At 48.1% G+C, this 17,448-nt stretch overlaps 1 protein-coding gene across 1 annotated transcript in view; it reads left to right on the forward strand.

Moving 5' to 3' along the window:
- LOC137435793 (ryanodine receptor 2-like) overlaps nt 1-17,448 on the forward strand; it is a 633,328-nt gene that overhangs the window by 329,575 nt on the left and 286,305 nt on the right. Inside the window, exon 67 of the mRNA XM_078785085.1 lies at nt 7,087-7,217. Coding sequence (XP_078641211.1) covers nt 7,087-7,217 — 131 coding nt within the window. The remainder of the gene's footprint in view (nt 1-7,086; nt 7,218-17,448) is intronic.

A 17,448-nucleotide genomic window follows, 5' to 3' on the forward strand; every position in this document is an offset into this window, starting at 1 on the left:
ACGAAGAAGTTGGAGGAGGTGACAGAAGTGATGGAGACGAAGGACCGAGAGGTGAGGACGCACATCGAAACGGTTAAGGTGGCGTTAGAGGAAGAGATAGAGGGGGCGCACCGGGAGATGAAGGAGGTAAAGGAAAAATTAGAGGAGGTGGAAGAGGGGGTGAGTGAAATTAAGAAGAGACGGAGGGAAACTAAAAGGGAGATAAAGGAGGAAGTCATGGAATATGTACAAGGTCTGTGTTCAAATCATGATGAGGTGCTCACTAACCAAATAAAAAGTTTGCAGGTGGCAAAGGAGGTGCGGAGACGAAGTACGGAGGTGAGTGGCAATGTATATGATGTGAGGAAAGCTTCAGTCGGCTTGGGGATTGGTTTGGATCCGGGTGTTCGTGAAAGGCCGTTGGTGAAGTGTGTGACAGGTCAGGTGTGCGAAAAAAGAGGTGTGCGAGAATGTCCGACCATGGGGTGTGTGAGGAAAAAGTGCACGCCGAGGAGTGAGTGTGCCGTCAAGAGTGAGTTGGTCGAAGCGCGTGTGCGAGGGGGTACATGGAAGCGCGGTGTGGTGAGTGTTACGGAGGAAGTAACGAGAGAGTGTACACCTGTGGTGAGTGTTACAGAGGATGTAACGAGAGAGTGTACACCTGTGGTGAGTGTTACAGAGGATGTAACGAGGAAGTGTACGCCTGTGGTGAGTGTTACAGAGGATGTAACGGGAGGGTGTGCGCGAGAAAGGTGTGTAACGGACGGGTGCATGAGGAAAGAGTGTGCCGTCGAGGGTAAGGGTGAGTGCGCTGTCAAGAGTGGAGGTGAGAGTAGTGAGAGTGAAACGGAGCGTGAGTTGGTTGTGACAGGTGAGCGAGGATGTACACCTGGAATGGTAGAGCGTGTGTGGGAAGGCACATTTGAGTTGGTAGTGAGGCACGTGGTTGGGTGTGCGAATGAGAGCACACCTGTGATTGTCACAGAGGAAGTGACCGAGGAGGGGGCGCGAAGAGGTGTGTTGGTGAGGTGTGCGACCAACGAATGTGTGCCAAAGTGTTCGGTGGTCAGGTGTGTGACCAAGTCGGCGAGCGGAATGAGTGTACCGAAGTGTGTAAGGAAAGGTACGAGGAGAATGGGAACAGCTGCATGTATGAGCAAGAAAGGGGTAGCGTATGCATGTAAGCGTCCAGGTGAAGCGTCGACGGTAACCGGTTTAGCGGTTAGGGCGACTTATAGCCGAATCGGGCCCTCGGTGCGCGTCGGGCAGCTTCGCGTGCCGCGAGGACCAGCGGGGATCCAAACCACGGCGGTTTCGAAAGAACCGCCATACGCGATCCGCGCTGTGCCTCGCTTGGAACGGCCGCGTCCGGGCTCCACTAGGCGGAGCGGGCAGCTGGATAGGAAGGGTCGTCATGGCGACCACGTTTTGTTGAGACGTGCCGGCAGGTCGAGATCGGGACATTGGATGGCTCCATGCCGAGGTGGTGCGTGGGATCTCGGCCCGGGTAAGCCCCCGCCCCTGCCCCGAATGCGGGACGCATCCAGCCGCCGGCACAAAAGAATCCGCGTTCATTGCTCGGCTGTACGAAGCCGGGCTGTAGACGTGAATTGGCGCACCGAGAGGATGTAATAAGTAGACGGGTGATGGTAATAGTGATAGTGAATTGATACGAAATTTCGAAAGGTGGGTAGAATTGGCAGTAAATGGAAAATTTTTGAATTGGTTGGAATCTGGACGAACAAAATTGATAGTGAGAGACCCCCGATGTGGTGGGATGGCAAATCCACCATCCCTCACAGGTTGGGGCAAATGCGCAATAGTTTATGGGGTGGCTATGACAACCGAGCCAGGGAGGGCTTGGATAATTGTAGGGATCTAGCGAAGATGACATTAGGTAACGTTAAGATTAGTTAGTGACTGATACCTGTAGTGGGGACGCAGGTAGATTAGTGTGGATTATAATGACGTGGGAGCGCAATAGTTTAAAGGGACAACTGGGAAGCGCAAGTTTCAGAGGGGAGTAGTTAGCTGAGATGATGCCGTGTGTGTAAGGATTGAACAGGTGAGAATGGAACAGGTGTGATTGCACAGGTGTGCAACTGAACAGGTGAATGGAGCAGTGTATGAGGGAGTAGTGGTGATTGCGTGTTGTGTTGACCAAATGGTCCAGGAAGAAAGGAGGGTGCAGGTGGCACCAGGTGTGAGGGCACAGGTGTGCAACAACAGGTGTATGTGGCTGTGTGGAATAAATGGTAGTGTGGAATATCTGGAGTATTGGAATGGATGGTCATGGAGTGAGAATGGTGGAAATTGTGGAGTGGAGTGGATGGTGCGAAGGTGTGAATGGGGGAAGAGTGGACCCCCATCACGGATACCCGGGGCGGGTAGTGTAAGTGTTAGGTAGAGGGTACAGGTAAATTGTGGTTGGATATTGGCATCTGTGGTGCGGGTGACAGAATGGTATTTGGATGGGTGCATTAGTGTTGTGGAAATGGCTGGGCGTGTAGCCTGTTAGTGTGTGTAGTTGTTTGGGCGCTCCACCACTGTGACGATGTCGGCCAGGTGAGGCCGCAGATGGGCTCTGGGAGCCGGTAGTAGTTGTTGTGGATGGGGCCCGAGGATCCGGAGGACGGACCCGGGTAGCCCAGTGCCAGAGGGCACCATGGGGTGACAGAGCCAGGAGAGGGGCTGTCCCCAGTTAGTTAGGTTAGGGTGAGGAGCTAGGTAAGCTCGGGTGGCAACTACAGTGGTGGAGGTGTGCAGGTGGGTAGACCTGTTGGAAGAGCTAGACGTCGCAGCCCAGAAATTGTGCGAGAGCACCGGGAGATGAATCGGGGGAGTGAGACCCCAAATTGAGAAGCACCACAGTTTGGTCAATGGGAATTGGTTTTTAGAACCCATAGTGTAAGTTGGCCAATGGATTGGCAGGGAGAGACCCCGGGTAGTGTAAAGTGTGTTAAAGTCATTTAGAAAATAGTTAGGATGAAGGATCTCCTCGCACCATCTGCATCCACTCACCTGAGGTGACAGGTACTCCACACCATGCCATGTTTTGATTATTTTTTATGATGCAAATGTTTGGATTGTGAGACGCATCATGACGTGGGTGTGACATTGTGCGTAATTCCATCTCTCCCTCCTTATGAGGATTGATGATGAATTGGTGATGGCAAATTTTGAAGTAAAGGGATTGTGGAGACGAATTTGGTATAGGGGAAATATGGGGAAGACGTGACAGTAGTGACGAATTTGTAAATGTGTAGATTTTTGTACATATGGGGTAAGAACAAGGGTAGGGTAGGTGACAGGGGGGTGACGTACGGTAGGGACGAGCTTTCTCACTTCGTCCTCCGTACGCATTTCACCTTGCATTGCCTTATTGACGTGTACCCTTGTGACCTTACCCCTCGCTCAATTGTCTTTCTTTTGTCTCCCACATGACCTGTGCGCCATTGGGTGCCGATGGGAGCGTGCGTGAGGTGGCCATTGTGCGCCCGAGATTCCCAGAACCAGCATGCATTGCGTTGATGTACCACTTTATGGACCGCTGTTCTGCGGCCAAGTACCACTTGATGGACCCCAGGTTCTGGGGCAGGGCACCTCTGTTGGAGACCGGCCATAGTGGCCAGGGAATCTTGCTTGCGGACCTCGGTAAGGTGGCACCTATGCCAAACAGGTGGACCACCCTTAGTTGGCCCCTGAGGCCCTAAATAAAAATGGACACAAGTTGTGCTTTTTATTATTTCCAACTAGGCCGCATGAAGCCAGAAGACGTCGGGAAGAACATCGGCCCAGCAGAGAAAGAGAAGACCACCACCAGTTGTTTTGTTGTGTTTATTATGAACCATGGTGACTGCGCACCGGGTGGTGCTTTGTGGTGCTTTTGGTGCTTTTGGTGCTTTTGGTGCTTTGTGGTGCTTTTGGTGCTTTTGGGTGCTTTGGTGGTATTGGTACTGGTGCATCGATGCAATGTGTGCTGTCTCCTCCCTCCCAACAGGAATTTCTTTCTCTTGTTCCCTAAAAAGAAAAAAGAAAAAAAAAAACACAGGTCCTGGGTTGCGTTGTAAATAAGAAATCACGTCATTGTAAATAATGCTCCCCACCGTAAATGTATAGTTTGAGAATAATTCCGTAATTCGGTTAGCTGTGGGCTTGAGTCTGTTAGACAGGATGCAATGCAATAGGGGGACATACTTATTTGTGTTTTAAGATTGTCACACTCAGGGTCAGGTTAATTGTAGAGGGAATTACACCTACGTGTCACACTAAGTTAAAGTTTAATAGGCCCGAGACGGGCCTGAAGAAAGGAGGGTGCAGTGTAACGAATGTGGAAACGTTACAATGTGAACGTTACAAAAGTACGGTAACACCCTGCTAATGTAAATAATGGTCGCAGTCGGCGTCCTAGTTAATTCCATGAAACTTACACGCAGGTCACGATATATCTTTTAAATAGTGTATTTCCTTATTCCATGTAGGCTAAATATGTGTTTCCCACTAGATTGACTTTGCATTGTATCAAACAAAATAAGCGTAGGCCCTTCCAATTTCCCCAAAACCTCCCTTCCAATTGCCTTCCGCATTTTGGGCGGTTTTCTTCAAACCACCATTGGCCACGAGGTAGGTTTGGGGAAGAAAGGCGTGTCTCCACCTCGTCATAAGAGGGAAGGAGTGAACCAGCCCTAACAGCCAATCAACACCGCGGTGAGCGACCCGGTAGGCGTGCCCTCGGAGCCGGCGGCTTGATTTCGCCCGAGGTGATAAAAGCGACTGTAAGGGACTGCTTTATGAGATGACCCTGGGAGATGAGCAAAGAGGCTGCACCAAAAGGAGCGGTGAGATGCGAAACGCTCCAAGCCAAAGAGGAGAGGTACTCGGCAAGGAAACCAGCTTTGGAGAGACGCGCTGAAAGGAGGGAGATGGCTCCACCCCAAGAAGAGGAGCAGGTGTGCCGAACCAGCGCGTGACGTCTGCCGCAGCGGATACACGACGGAGGGTTTCCCGCCAAAACCGCGAGGAATTGTGAGCTGCGGCCTCCCGACTTTGCCTCCCTCTCAAGCAATCCATCTCAAGCCCTACCTGCCTGCAATATCCCCTGTGTAAGTGTGAACGTCCTGTCCTACTCGTTGTCTTGGGGCTAAGTAAAAATGAATAGTGTAAGTTAACGATTCGCTGTGTTACTGCTTCTTCCATCCATTGCTTGTGTGTGTATAATAAAATCTGTTCTTCCTCCGTATTCTTCTTCTTCTTCTTTTTCATTCTCTTTCGGTCGCTTTAGAGATTTCCCGATTGAATATCTGTGGGGCGATCTGGTCAACGTCGGGTGGAATCGGGTTTTAATCGGGGAGTAACTGTTCGGACGCGGTTAAATACACCACCGCTCGGTCAATATAACATCTAAAAGCCGCGTCTGTAACAATATATATATATATATATGTATATATATATATATATATATATATGTATGTATATATATATATATATATATATACGTATATATATATATATATATATATATATATATATATATATATATATATATATATATATATATATATATATATATATATATATATATATATATATCCCTATCTTGTCCCTCACCCGTAATTGAAGCAACAATCGATTGGTCAGCTCTGACCTAATAAATCTTCCCAGCTTGAAGTGGCATGAGTTAAATAACCACTCGGCCCTTCTTGTCAGAAAAGGCTGAATAAAGCAATCAGCAAGGCTAACTCGATGTAAGCCAATAAGCGTTGGTACCGTACAATGGCTGATTGGAACATGCAGTACTGCAGTACCAAAACATGCATGCGCTACGTTCCACACAAAGCAATTAATCCTATGATCAGTGAAGATTTAAAAAATACATACACAAGCTTTCCTCTCATGTAAATACTATTTTACCAGTTTTAGGCATGAGTTTCAAACTACATTCTTGTCTTCTTTGCATTTCAATAAAGAAACATAACTTTTTTTAAATGTATAAACACGAGCTTGTTTTGATTGTCTAGTTTTCATTATATTTCAATGATTCGATCCAAATATTTATGGATTGGTGGTGGGGTGGTGGTTGAGGCTGTTGGAAAGTAATAACACATTAAATAGAGTTCAGGTGTTATTTTTATGCCTCTGGAGCCGAAGGCATTATGTTTTGTCTGTCTGTGTGTCCATCTGTGTGTCTGTCTGTGTGTCCGTCTGTGTGTCCGTCTGTGTGTCCGTCTGTGTGTCCGTCTGTGTGTCCGTCTGTGCATGTGTAGCAGATTTTCGTTGCAGCGATAACTTATGAACGACTGAAGGGATTCCATCCAAACTTGGCAAAAGTATGAAATGTTATACAAATATGAACTCATTAGATTTTTGGGTACTAAAGGTCAATTGTTTATGGTCAGTGACTTTTAATTCAAAATCTTTATTACCACAATAACTTGTGAACTCGAGGAGTGTTTTCCACCAAACTTGGCAAAAGTATGAACTGTGATGCGAAGATGAACCGATTCAATTTTGGGTTCAACAGGTCAAAGGTCATGTGGCCTTTGAAAATAATTTTGCAGATCATAACTCGAGTCAGAAAAAATGAATGAATGAATTCATTCATTCATTCATAACGAGTCAGAAGCATCTCATGTTTTCTCCCTTCTACTCATCTCTTTTCTTTCTCACACACTCTCTCTCTCTCTCTCTCTCTCTCTCTCTCTCTCTGTCTCTGTCTCTGTCTCTCTCTCTGTCTCTGTCTCTGTCTCTCTCTCTGTCTCTCTCTCTGTCTCTCTCTCTGTCTCTCTCACTCTCTCTCTCTCTTTCTGTCATGTGACCTGTAATTACCCTTCCCAGAGGAGAGGGTATTCCATTTGGGACAACTTGTCTGTCTGTTTTCCTGTTTCATTGTTTCTTTGTCCACACATAATGTGCTAACATAGACCACAATTTTTGCACATATTTTCTCAACTGCGTACCTCGAAAAGTATGTGACCTTTAATTGAAATCAAACACAACATTGGGTTGACGTCTAACATGGGTGGACGCATGGAGGCATATCTATTGACACATTCACGTCAAATTATATATTTTTACCCCTTTAAACTTTGTTTCCCTGTGTCTTTCCAGACAGAGACCTGCAATTGGTGAGTGCCTCTCTTCCCTGGCTTCAGCATTCCCTGTGGCTTTCCTTGAGAGGCACCTAAATGCGTACAACCCATACTCTGCATTTAACATGAAGACTCAACAAGAGCGTGCAAGTGAGTGCACTTTTTTTTTATCGATGACCTTCGAGATTGCTGTCGAGACCGAGTGTTGATCGGCATCCACATAAGGCTACAAAAGAAAGTTTGATGCAGGGAGAATTGTTTCACTTCTGTGTGTTTGTCTGTTCGTCTGTCTACAAACATCAGTTTATGATTGTGGGACAACTTAATTCCAATTGAATGTTCTATTTTGAACATTAATTGGAACATGAATCGGAAAACGAACCTGTAGTTTAGCAGTACTTTGGCTGTGAATTTGTATAGATTGCACATACGCAGAGAGGAGTGAGATAATTTCTTACTCTGTCTGCCTATCTGGCAGTCAATCAATATTTAAAACAAATACAGATACATTCAAAGTACACCGCCCCCATGCCAAATAAATAAATATCCTCCAGGGCAGCACATAGAGATGGTATTGAGAGGGAGAGGTGTACAATAATTGATTGATTAATTACATAATTAAAATCAACAAATAATGATCATAAAATATTTTCTTGATCAATTGGCTAATATCATACCTAAACCACCGGTGCTTCATCCGAACCTGTAACTTTTTAATGTCATTTAATAAGTCAATTCAATGAGTCATTGTCATTGTACAAATAAGTCATTAATCGAAAGAAAGAAAAAATTAATTGATAAATCAATAAATAATTAATCGATTAATTGATTAATCAATAAATCCAAAATATCCTTTATAGCCACATCACTTGGTCACTGTCGTGTCCAAATATCAGCTTCCTAGCTCCAGAGGTGCCTGAGATATTTCCGAGATGAGAAAGAAAATAAATAAATGATTAATAACGAAAATAAATAAATAATAATCATAAAATAATTAAATAATTAATCAATTGGCTAATAGAATACCGAAACCACCACCGTTTCATCCGAATCTGTAACTTAAAAATAATAATTAATGAAGTCATTAATCGAATAATTAAATAATTAATCGATTAATTGATTAATCAAAAAATAAAAAATAGCCTTTACAGGCAAATCACTTGGTCATTGTCATGTCCAAATATCAGCCTCCTTGCTCAAAAGGTGCCTGAGTTGTTGCCCAGAAGAGAAAGGAAATAAATAGGTACTTAATTAATCGATAATAATTAAATAACTGATCAATTAATTAATTAATCAAGAAACCAAAACTACAGTTCTTGCCAAAGCGCTCACTATTGTGCTGAAATTTCAGCTTCCTAGCTCAAAGGATGGCTGAGATATCGCCCGGACAAACAAACAAGAAAACCCTTTCAGCATGCGTCATTGCCGAGCCCCCTTCGGTGCCCGGCAATGACGTCATGCAGCACCTGACGATGGCATAGGAATGAAGCGGTGTACAACAAACAAGAAAGGAACTGGAGTGAAAACTGAGTACTCCCTTTCAGTGCGCGTCATTTCCGGGTCCACTTCGGTGCCCGGCAATGACGTCGTGCAGCGCCTGGAGATGGAATAGGAAAGGAGTGGTGTACAATTATTCCAAACAAGAAACATTCTGTTTTAGGGTCATCATAAAGGACACAAACAACAGGCACAAATAACTAATGTAACTTGTTAAGTTAGTGTAAAAAACACAGGAAAGTTTGTCTAAGGGACACATACACAATTTTATTTAAATTGAATTATATACTGTACTTGAATACTGTTCATAGAACACAAATTGACTTTTTGACACTTTAAAAACCCTTCCATTTAGCAGTACTTAGACAAAATATTGCGGCATTTTACGTCACCTCGACCAATCAAATTGGCTGCTTATAGACCCCGCCCTTGTTCTTGTTTCTCAAGACAACACAGGGCAATGTGGTCTATAAACTCTCGAGTTTGAAGTGTGTCTTTGTGGGTTTGTTTATTTGTGTGTTTGTTTGACATTGATGCACTCATGAAATGCTGGACAGAATGAGTTTAAAACTGGTGATTGAACTTGGGATATTGTTTTTTGGGGATAACAAAATCATAGTCACGTGAACCACAAACGTGACCGTCAACGTGGACGTGAACGTGGGTCACGGTTGGAGGTAAGGATCCTGATCCTCTCTTTGTAAATCCCTATCATATAGCACCGCTCCCGGTTTAAGCAAGGGGGTATTACAAGTCACAAAATAAAATATGACGATTCACTGATTATAATATTGTTTTCATTAAGAGTATATATACTACAGAAGCGGAGAAATTATCCCATTTTTGTGGCATTTCCATGCCGTCTAGAACTCTAGACTCTAGAACAGCCCTTGTCTGTCCGTATGTCCCCACAAATGTACACCAATCAGTGCTAAGGATCGAGTCACATGACAGTGGGACTCGTTTAGTAAACATTATATTCTGTGGAACGTTTTGGGGTCCCAGTTGGTGTCGTAAGGTAGGTAGGTTGTTTCAGAAATTCCTCAATACAATTATGATTTTGAAATGTGATCGACGGGACCTTGCTCCCGAATCAGGAAGTGAACAGATGACGACGGTTTGCTGGTTTGAAAATATTTCAATACATTCGTGATTTAACATTATATTTTGGTATATTAATATTGTCGCACGGCCGTCTTTGATTAACATCAGATGGTCACGGAAGCCGATCGTGAAGGCCTTAACCCCTGAGGTGAAAACTCAATGGCGGACTCCGGAACCAAAAAGCTACACCAAAGCGCGCGGGATTGAGGGGGGCGCGAGAGCCCTGCAGCCATACCTATTAAATCAATCACACGGGAAACTGCGTTCAAGTATGTACAGCAAAATAATACAAGGATTTATTCACAATAAGAATCGGGACAGGGAAACGTGACGATAAACCTAATTCCTAATCAGGACGTCCCAACACACAGATTTCAGAACCGAGACACAGGAATATGAATTAATAAAAAGAAAAACGTCCGTTATGTAATTGTAAAATGTTCTGCGGATGCGGCCTTATCTCGTCTGTCGTCTTGCGTCCCCAAGCTCTGCCGCACACCATGAGGCCCCTCGCTCCAGCACCCCAGCAACGCGAAGGCCCGAGCCAACGCCCACTCCGTTCACACACGAGGCCCCAAAGCAGGAAAAGCATCGCGCGTCCAGCGCAGGCTAGCTGCTCCAAGCGAGGTCGATCTTCACACACGATTGGCCTGCCACGTCCCAGTCAGCTCTCCCGAAGCAAACATGCAAGAAGCAAGCGAACTCCACTCAGGCTATGACTCAACTCAACTCGGGCTGCACAAGATGAAGAAGAGACGAGAATGGCGTTCGGCCCTGGACATGCTCTCTAAACCAATTCTCTCTAAAATGCTCTCTCTCTCAGCCAAGCACGTATCCAATTTGCTGCTGCCCCAAGCCAAGCGCAAATCCAACTTCGCTCTCTCTCTAAAATGTCGTTCGGCGCGCGCTTAAATAACCTTGCCGGTGACGTCAGCCTTGGCGCGCTACCAACCAGCGACTTCCACCGAACCTTCCAGCTTCGCACCTCTCGCACTCGTTGGTTGGAGGTTCGCGCCCCGCGCGCGACCAATCACAGTTCTGTAGCGTGGTGATAGCTCATAGCATGTAGCGTGGTGATAGCACGTAGCGTGCAGCATGGTGATAGCGCATGGCACGCGATGCGGTTAGGCCTGTCGGAGGTGTAATTGGTGGCCTCCATCATCGGCGGTGCCCCGGCCTGGTTTCTTTGCCTGTTCCTTCCGAAGTCACTGTCAGGGAAGGGAGTCGTTTAATGTTGCACTAAGGAGATCGTAACTAAGTGTCTAAAGGTGTGCAGTGCCAAAAGGGACAAAGGTTTGGCTGACCAGGTGAGACATACAGGGGCTTTATTCTTTAATCCCTAACTCTATTTATCACACGAACATCCTGGTATGCTCACAAGTATACATCTTACCCGACAAAATTCCTGCACATGAAACTTATTACAAGGTAGATTCCTTACCGCGACAGACGAAGCACGTTACCTACACAGATCTATCTGGCTCTACATATCACTACCCTACCGACATAACAATATTATAGTATTGTTACAGACACGACTTTGATGTTATGGTGGGCCGAGCGGAATGGCCGCCGTGTCCGCACAAGTTACCCGATTATACTCGAACGTTGCCGAGTCGCGCTACGCTAGGTCAATGAAGGAAAAGGACACAACGGCTGGGATTCAAATGACACGACACCAAGGGTTCAGTTCTCAAGACCTCCGGAGGAGGTTATATTAGGGCGGAAGGTCAGATTACAACGACAAGAGGGACAGCATAGAAAGGCAGGCACTTAGTTACACTCTTATATTAGCCCCGACAGACGACAGATAAACGGGACAAAAACTGACTCACACGGGGATTGATGGCAAGGAAAGCGGGCAGTCGATGGCTCAAGGTGCACCGTTCTCGGAGGGGGTGCACCGTTCTCGGAGGTACTGCAATACCGGGTCGATGCGTGGAGCTCGCTCAGCGCTTGGAAGGTCGCGACTTGTCTTCTTCAGTCGGGGGCGCATCTGACGTCACGTCCGGTAAGTCGCTGCGTATATCCGGCGGGGAGTGACACGCCCTCGGCTAGTTAGCTCCGCCCCAGATGGAATCGGTCCGCCCTTCTTATTGGGTGCGGGGGGGTTACTGGCTCCGCCCCTGACGAGGAGCTGACAGCCAGCCCCTTCGTGGTAACCCCGTGGAGCGCATGGGCAATGGCGGCTAACCACGCCGGTGTGAGGACGCACACTCCCCGCACGCCGCGCCGCGCCCCTCTGTTGTTGTAGTTGTTGTTGTAGTTGTTGTTGTAGTTGTTGTTGTAGTTGTTGTTGTAGTTGTTGTTTGGGGAAGAAGATGGGAGGAGGTTTGGGAAGGTCCTAAACTCACTACTGGTGCCATATAATCACATTCTGGTGCAACGAAGAGTCAGAATTAATGGAAACGAGTCCTTAACTGACATAGACTAAGAATAACTAGCAAGATGTCCGAAAGTTGTCTACGTGAGATGCGGTGGACCTGGGCACGACATTTAATGGGGGAAAAAGGGGAAGGTCGGTTCTACAGAGTGTTATTTACAGGCAATGGGACTAGGGAATGGGGGATTGGGGATAGTTGGGGAGTATTGGGGAAATAGGGGAGTATTTACAAGCGGATATTGAGGCCAAGTCCCATATCCGCAACATTGCACCCTTCTCTACCCTCGGGGCGTCCCGACCCGATAAATTTTTACCTATTTTAGTGTGGCACTCAGATGTAGTTCCCTCTACTATTAACTCTACCCTGAGTGCGACAGTTTTACAGATATTCACAAATGAGTAAATATGTCCCCCTGCGACGTTGCACCCTTCTCCTCACAGAAACACACCCACAGGATAACCGAATTGCGGAAAGAATTCGCAAACTAAACATACAGCCGGTAGGGAGCATTATTTACAAGACTACGCTGATATTTACACTACGATCCAGGACCTGTTTTTGGAGGAACACATGCAGATGTTATGCATAGAGAGAGCACGCATGCCAGCATCGATACACCAACCCACGAGTGCTCTGTGGCCTTACGGCCTTTAATAATGTGCAGAGCACCCCTTCCAAGCACCAAAAGCACCACCCCATCATGTACAGTCAGCACCATCCGGTGCAGTCACCATTGTTCAATGAATAAAAATAAATTCAACAACCCCTAACCCTGCAGGTGTCTCTTGCTCTTCGTGTGGTGCACGTGGCCTTCTGGCTTCTTTCAAAAAATAAAGAAAGGCGCCAACCGCGTCCATTTCCTTATTGTGGCCGTCAGGGTGCCAACTATTAGTGGTTCACCTGTTTGGCATAGGTGCCACGTTGACCCAGAGGTCCATCAATGGGTGGTGCTTGGCCGCAAAAAACTGCGGTCCATTGTGGGTGGCCACCAACATTGCGGTCCATATGGTGTATCGATCCAGGCAGCAAGCAGCGAAAGTGCAGGCCCACAACTGCGTAGCCAGCACCTCTCTCTCCTCTCTCTCTGCCCCAAAGCCAGATCCTCGGAGGTGGGAGACAAAAGAAGCAGACAAGTGAGTAAGGTGGTAAGGGCGCAAAAGTGCACGCAATATAAGGTAATGCACACTGGGGGCACATGGGAACCAGGTGAGACAGGTACGTTCCTACCGTACGCTCCCCCCCCCCCCCCACCAGGTAACCTACATGGCCCCTCCCTTACCCCTTACTGTATCCACAAAACACAACACTACCCATAAACATCTATTTTACTAATCAACAAACGTCCCTACTGTCTTCCCCGTTCCTCCCATAAACCAAATTCGTCTTCTCTCCCTCCTAACCAATCAAATTTGCCATTTTCAACTTTCATCAAAATTTGCCATCTCCAACTCAACATCATAATTTGCCATTACCAATTCATCATCAGTCCCTCCTAGGGAGGGAGAGATGGAATCACCCCAATGTCTCATCCACGTCGTGATGCGTCTCACAAATCCACAGCAATCTCATTTCCTGCAACAAAACAAAGAAAACACAGGTGTGGAGTCATCATCATCACCACAGGTAAGTGGCTGCGTATGGTGCGACAGGTTCATCAATCCTAACTATTTCCTAAATGACTTTACAACTTTACACTACCCGGGGTCTTTCTCCGGCCAAACCATTGGCCCTCTTACACTATGGGTTCTACAAACCAATTCCCATTGGCCAAACTGTGGTGCTTTTCAATTTGGGGTCTCACTCCCCCGATTCATCTCCCGGTGCCCTCGCACAATTTCTGGGCCGCGACGTGTACCTCTCCCAGCGGGTCTACCCACCTGCACACCTCCACCACTGCAGTTGCCACCCGAGCTTACCTAGCTCCTCACCCTAACCTAACTACCTGGGGAAGGCCCTCTGGCGCTCTCCCCACTCGGTGCCCTCTCTGGCACTGGGCTACCCGATCCACACCCGGTATCCTCAGGCACCCACTCACAACTACCGGCTCCCAGAGCCCACCTGCGGCCTCACCTGGCCGACATCCTCACAGTGGTGGAGTGCCCAACCAACTACACACACTAACAGGCTACACGCCCAGCCATTTCCACAACACTAATGCACCCATCCACAATACCATTCTGTCACCCACACCACAGATGCCAATATCCAACCACAATTTACCTATACCCTCTACCTAACACTTACACTACCCGCCCCGGGTACTCGTGAAAGGGGTCCACTCTTCCCCCATCCACACCTTCGCACCATGCACACCACTCCGTACCACTTACTCCAACTCTCTCCACACACCTGTACCTGCACACCTGTGCTCTCACACCTGGTGCCACCTGCACCCTTCTCTCCCCAAGCGCATTCGCGCTGATCCACAACACTCACTACTCATACACTGCTCCACACACCTGTCCAGCTCTCACACCTGTTCAATTCTCACACACACGGCATCATTTCAGCTAACTACTCCCTTCTGAAACTTGCGCTTCCCAGTCGTCCCTTTAAACTATTGCGCTCCCACGTCATTATCATCCACACTAATCTACCTGCGTCCCCACTACAGGTATCAGTCACTACCTAACCTTATCGTCACCTATTGTCAATCTCTAGGTCCCTACACACGATATCCTAACCCTCCCGGGCTAGTTTTCACTGCCATACACCCCATAAGCTATTGCTCCTTTGCCCCCCCTATGGGAAGGGTGGCAGGGAGGCCCCCCTTACCCACCGGGCCCATCGCTCACTACCAATTTTGCACATCAAATTTCAACAAATCAAAAATTTGCCAATCCTACTCATCATCTGCCAATCACTACTGCCAATCCCTTGCCAATCATCAAATTTTGTTTTTCTCTAATTTTGGGTCCAAAACACTAACCTCATCACCCAGTCTACTTACTACTGCCTCTCGGTGCGCCAATTCCTGTCCAAAGCCCGGCTTCGTAAAGCCAAGCCATGAATGCGGGTTGTTCCGTGCCAGCGGCTGGATGCGTCCCGCATTCGGGGCAGGGACGGAGGCTTACTCGGGCCGAGATCCCACGCACCACCTCGGCATGGAGCCATCCAATTTCCCGATCTCGACCTGCCGGACTGCCTCAACAAAAAGTGGTCGCCATGACGACCCTTTCTATCGGGCTGCCCGCTCCGCCTCGTGGAGCACGGACGCGGCCGTTCAAAGCGAGGCCCAGCACGCACCGAGGGCCCGCTTCGGCTAAAAGTCGACCTAACCTCTAACCTGGTTACCGTCGATGCTTCACCTGGATTCTTACACCCCGCAGCCCGTTCCTTGCTCACACATCCAGCCGTGCCCATGCTCCTCGTACCTTTCCTTACACACCCAGGTACCCTCATTCCACTCACAGCCTTGGTCACACACCTGACCACCGAACACTTTGGCACACATTCGTTGGTCGCACACCTCACCAACACACCTCTTCGCGCCCCCTCCTCTGTCACCTCCTCTGTGACAATCACAGGTGTGCTCTCATTTGCACACCCAACCACGTGCCTCACCACCAACTCCAGCGTGCATTCCCACTCACGCTCTACCATTCCAGGTGTGCATCCTTCCATCCCAGGTGTACATCCTCGCTCACCTGTCACAACCAACTCACTCTCCTTGTCACTCTCACTACTCTCACCTCCACTCTTGACAACGCACTCACCCTTACTCTCGACAGCGCACTCTTTCCCCATGCACCTGTCCGTCACACACCTTCCACGCGCACACTCTCCCGTCACACCCTCTGTAACACTCACCACAGGTGGACACTCTTCCTTACTTTTGACAGCGCACTCTTTCCCCATGCACCTGTCCGTCACACACCTTTCTCGCGCACACTCCTGCGCACACTCTCCCGTTACACCCTCTGTAACACTTACCACACCGCGCTTCCATGTGCTCCCTCGCACACGCGCTACGACCGACTCATTCTCGCCAGCACCCTCACTCCTTGGCACGCACTTTTTCCTCACACACCCCAGAGTCGGACTTTCTCGCACACCTCCTTTTTCGCACACCAGACCTGTCGCACACTTCACCAACGGCCTCTCACGAACACCCGGGTCCATCTCGACCCCCAAGCTTCTTAAATCCCCTGGCGCATCATACGCACGACCATATTGGTCACCACTTACACCGGGTCCTCTTCCTCTTCGCTTCTCCTCCATCACCTGCGAATCCCTCATCCGGTTAATGAGCACATCATCACGATCCAAACACAGACTTTGGACCAATTCTTTTATCTCCTCTTTTATCTCTTTGTTATCCCCTCTCCGTCGCTTCTTAATTTCGCTCATCCCTTCTTCCACTTCTTCTAGTTTCTGCTTCACCTCTTTTATTCCCCGGTACGTCTCCTCAAGCTCGTCCTCCAAGGCTACCTTGACCGTTTCCATGTGCGTCCTCACCTGCCGGTCCTTCGTCTCCATTACCTCTATCACCTCGTCCAGCCTCGTTGTCAGTCCCTCACGTACCATCTGACATTCCCTCTTCGTCGCTACCAAGTCATCTTTTAGTTCTTTCTGTGTCGCTTTTAAACCTCCTAATACCGCAGTGTTCCTTTGAACCTGCTCCACTAACTCCGTCTGTCCCACCGTCAGCTGCTCCACCTCCTGCGTCAGGTCCTCTATGCCCCCTTGTAACTTTACAGTCCCCTTTCTCACCTCCTTCTCCATGTGCTCCTTACAGTGCCTCACCTCCTCGCGCACTCCTCCGACCTCCTCACTCACTCCTCTTCTGATCTCCTCTCCCATCACTTGCATCTCCTGCCCAGATGCCACCCTCATCTGCTCCATTTCCTCCCTGTGAGCATCCAGTTTGGTTTCTACCCCCATTCTGACCCCCTCTATCTGCTGCCCCATTTGTTTAACTTCCCTTTCCGCTTGGTCCCTCATGTCCCTCAATTTGCCTTCCATACTGTTTTCTAACCCCTCTAACCCATTTTTCACTCCCTCTATCTGATTCTCCTTGGCAGCCATTCTATTTTCTACCCCCATTAACCCATTTCTCACCTCTTTTATCCCGTTGTCTAACCCCTCAAAATTATTGTCTAACTTCTCACCGGTACCCCTCGCTTCGTCCCTCATTACCCCCATTTGGTTTCCCATTACCCCCAATTGCTCACTCTGAGCCCTCGCTTCGTCCCTCATTACCCCCATTTGGTTCTCTAATCGCTCACTCATTTGTTCCATAAGGGCCCTCATTTGCAGGAGGAAAAGGTTCGAATCCAGCAGGGGCGCTGCCACGGTCGCGGGCGCGGTGACCAGCGAGGCGCCATTTTGTGCGTCTGCTACCCTCGCTGCTTCGCTCTCCTCACGTCCCTCAATTTGGTCCTGGACCGACCCTG

The sequence above is a fragment of the Myxine glutinosa genome, chromosome 9 (genome assembly GCF_964187855.1).
Source record: "Myxine glutinosa chromosome 9, kmMyxGlut1.1, whole genome shotgun sequence".
In the NCBI taxonomy this organism is placed as follows: Eukaryota; Metazoa; Chordata; class Myxini; order Myxiniformes; family Myxinidae; genus Myxine; species Myxine glutinosa.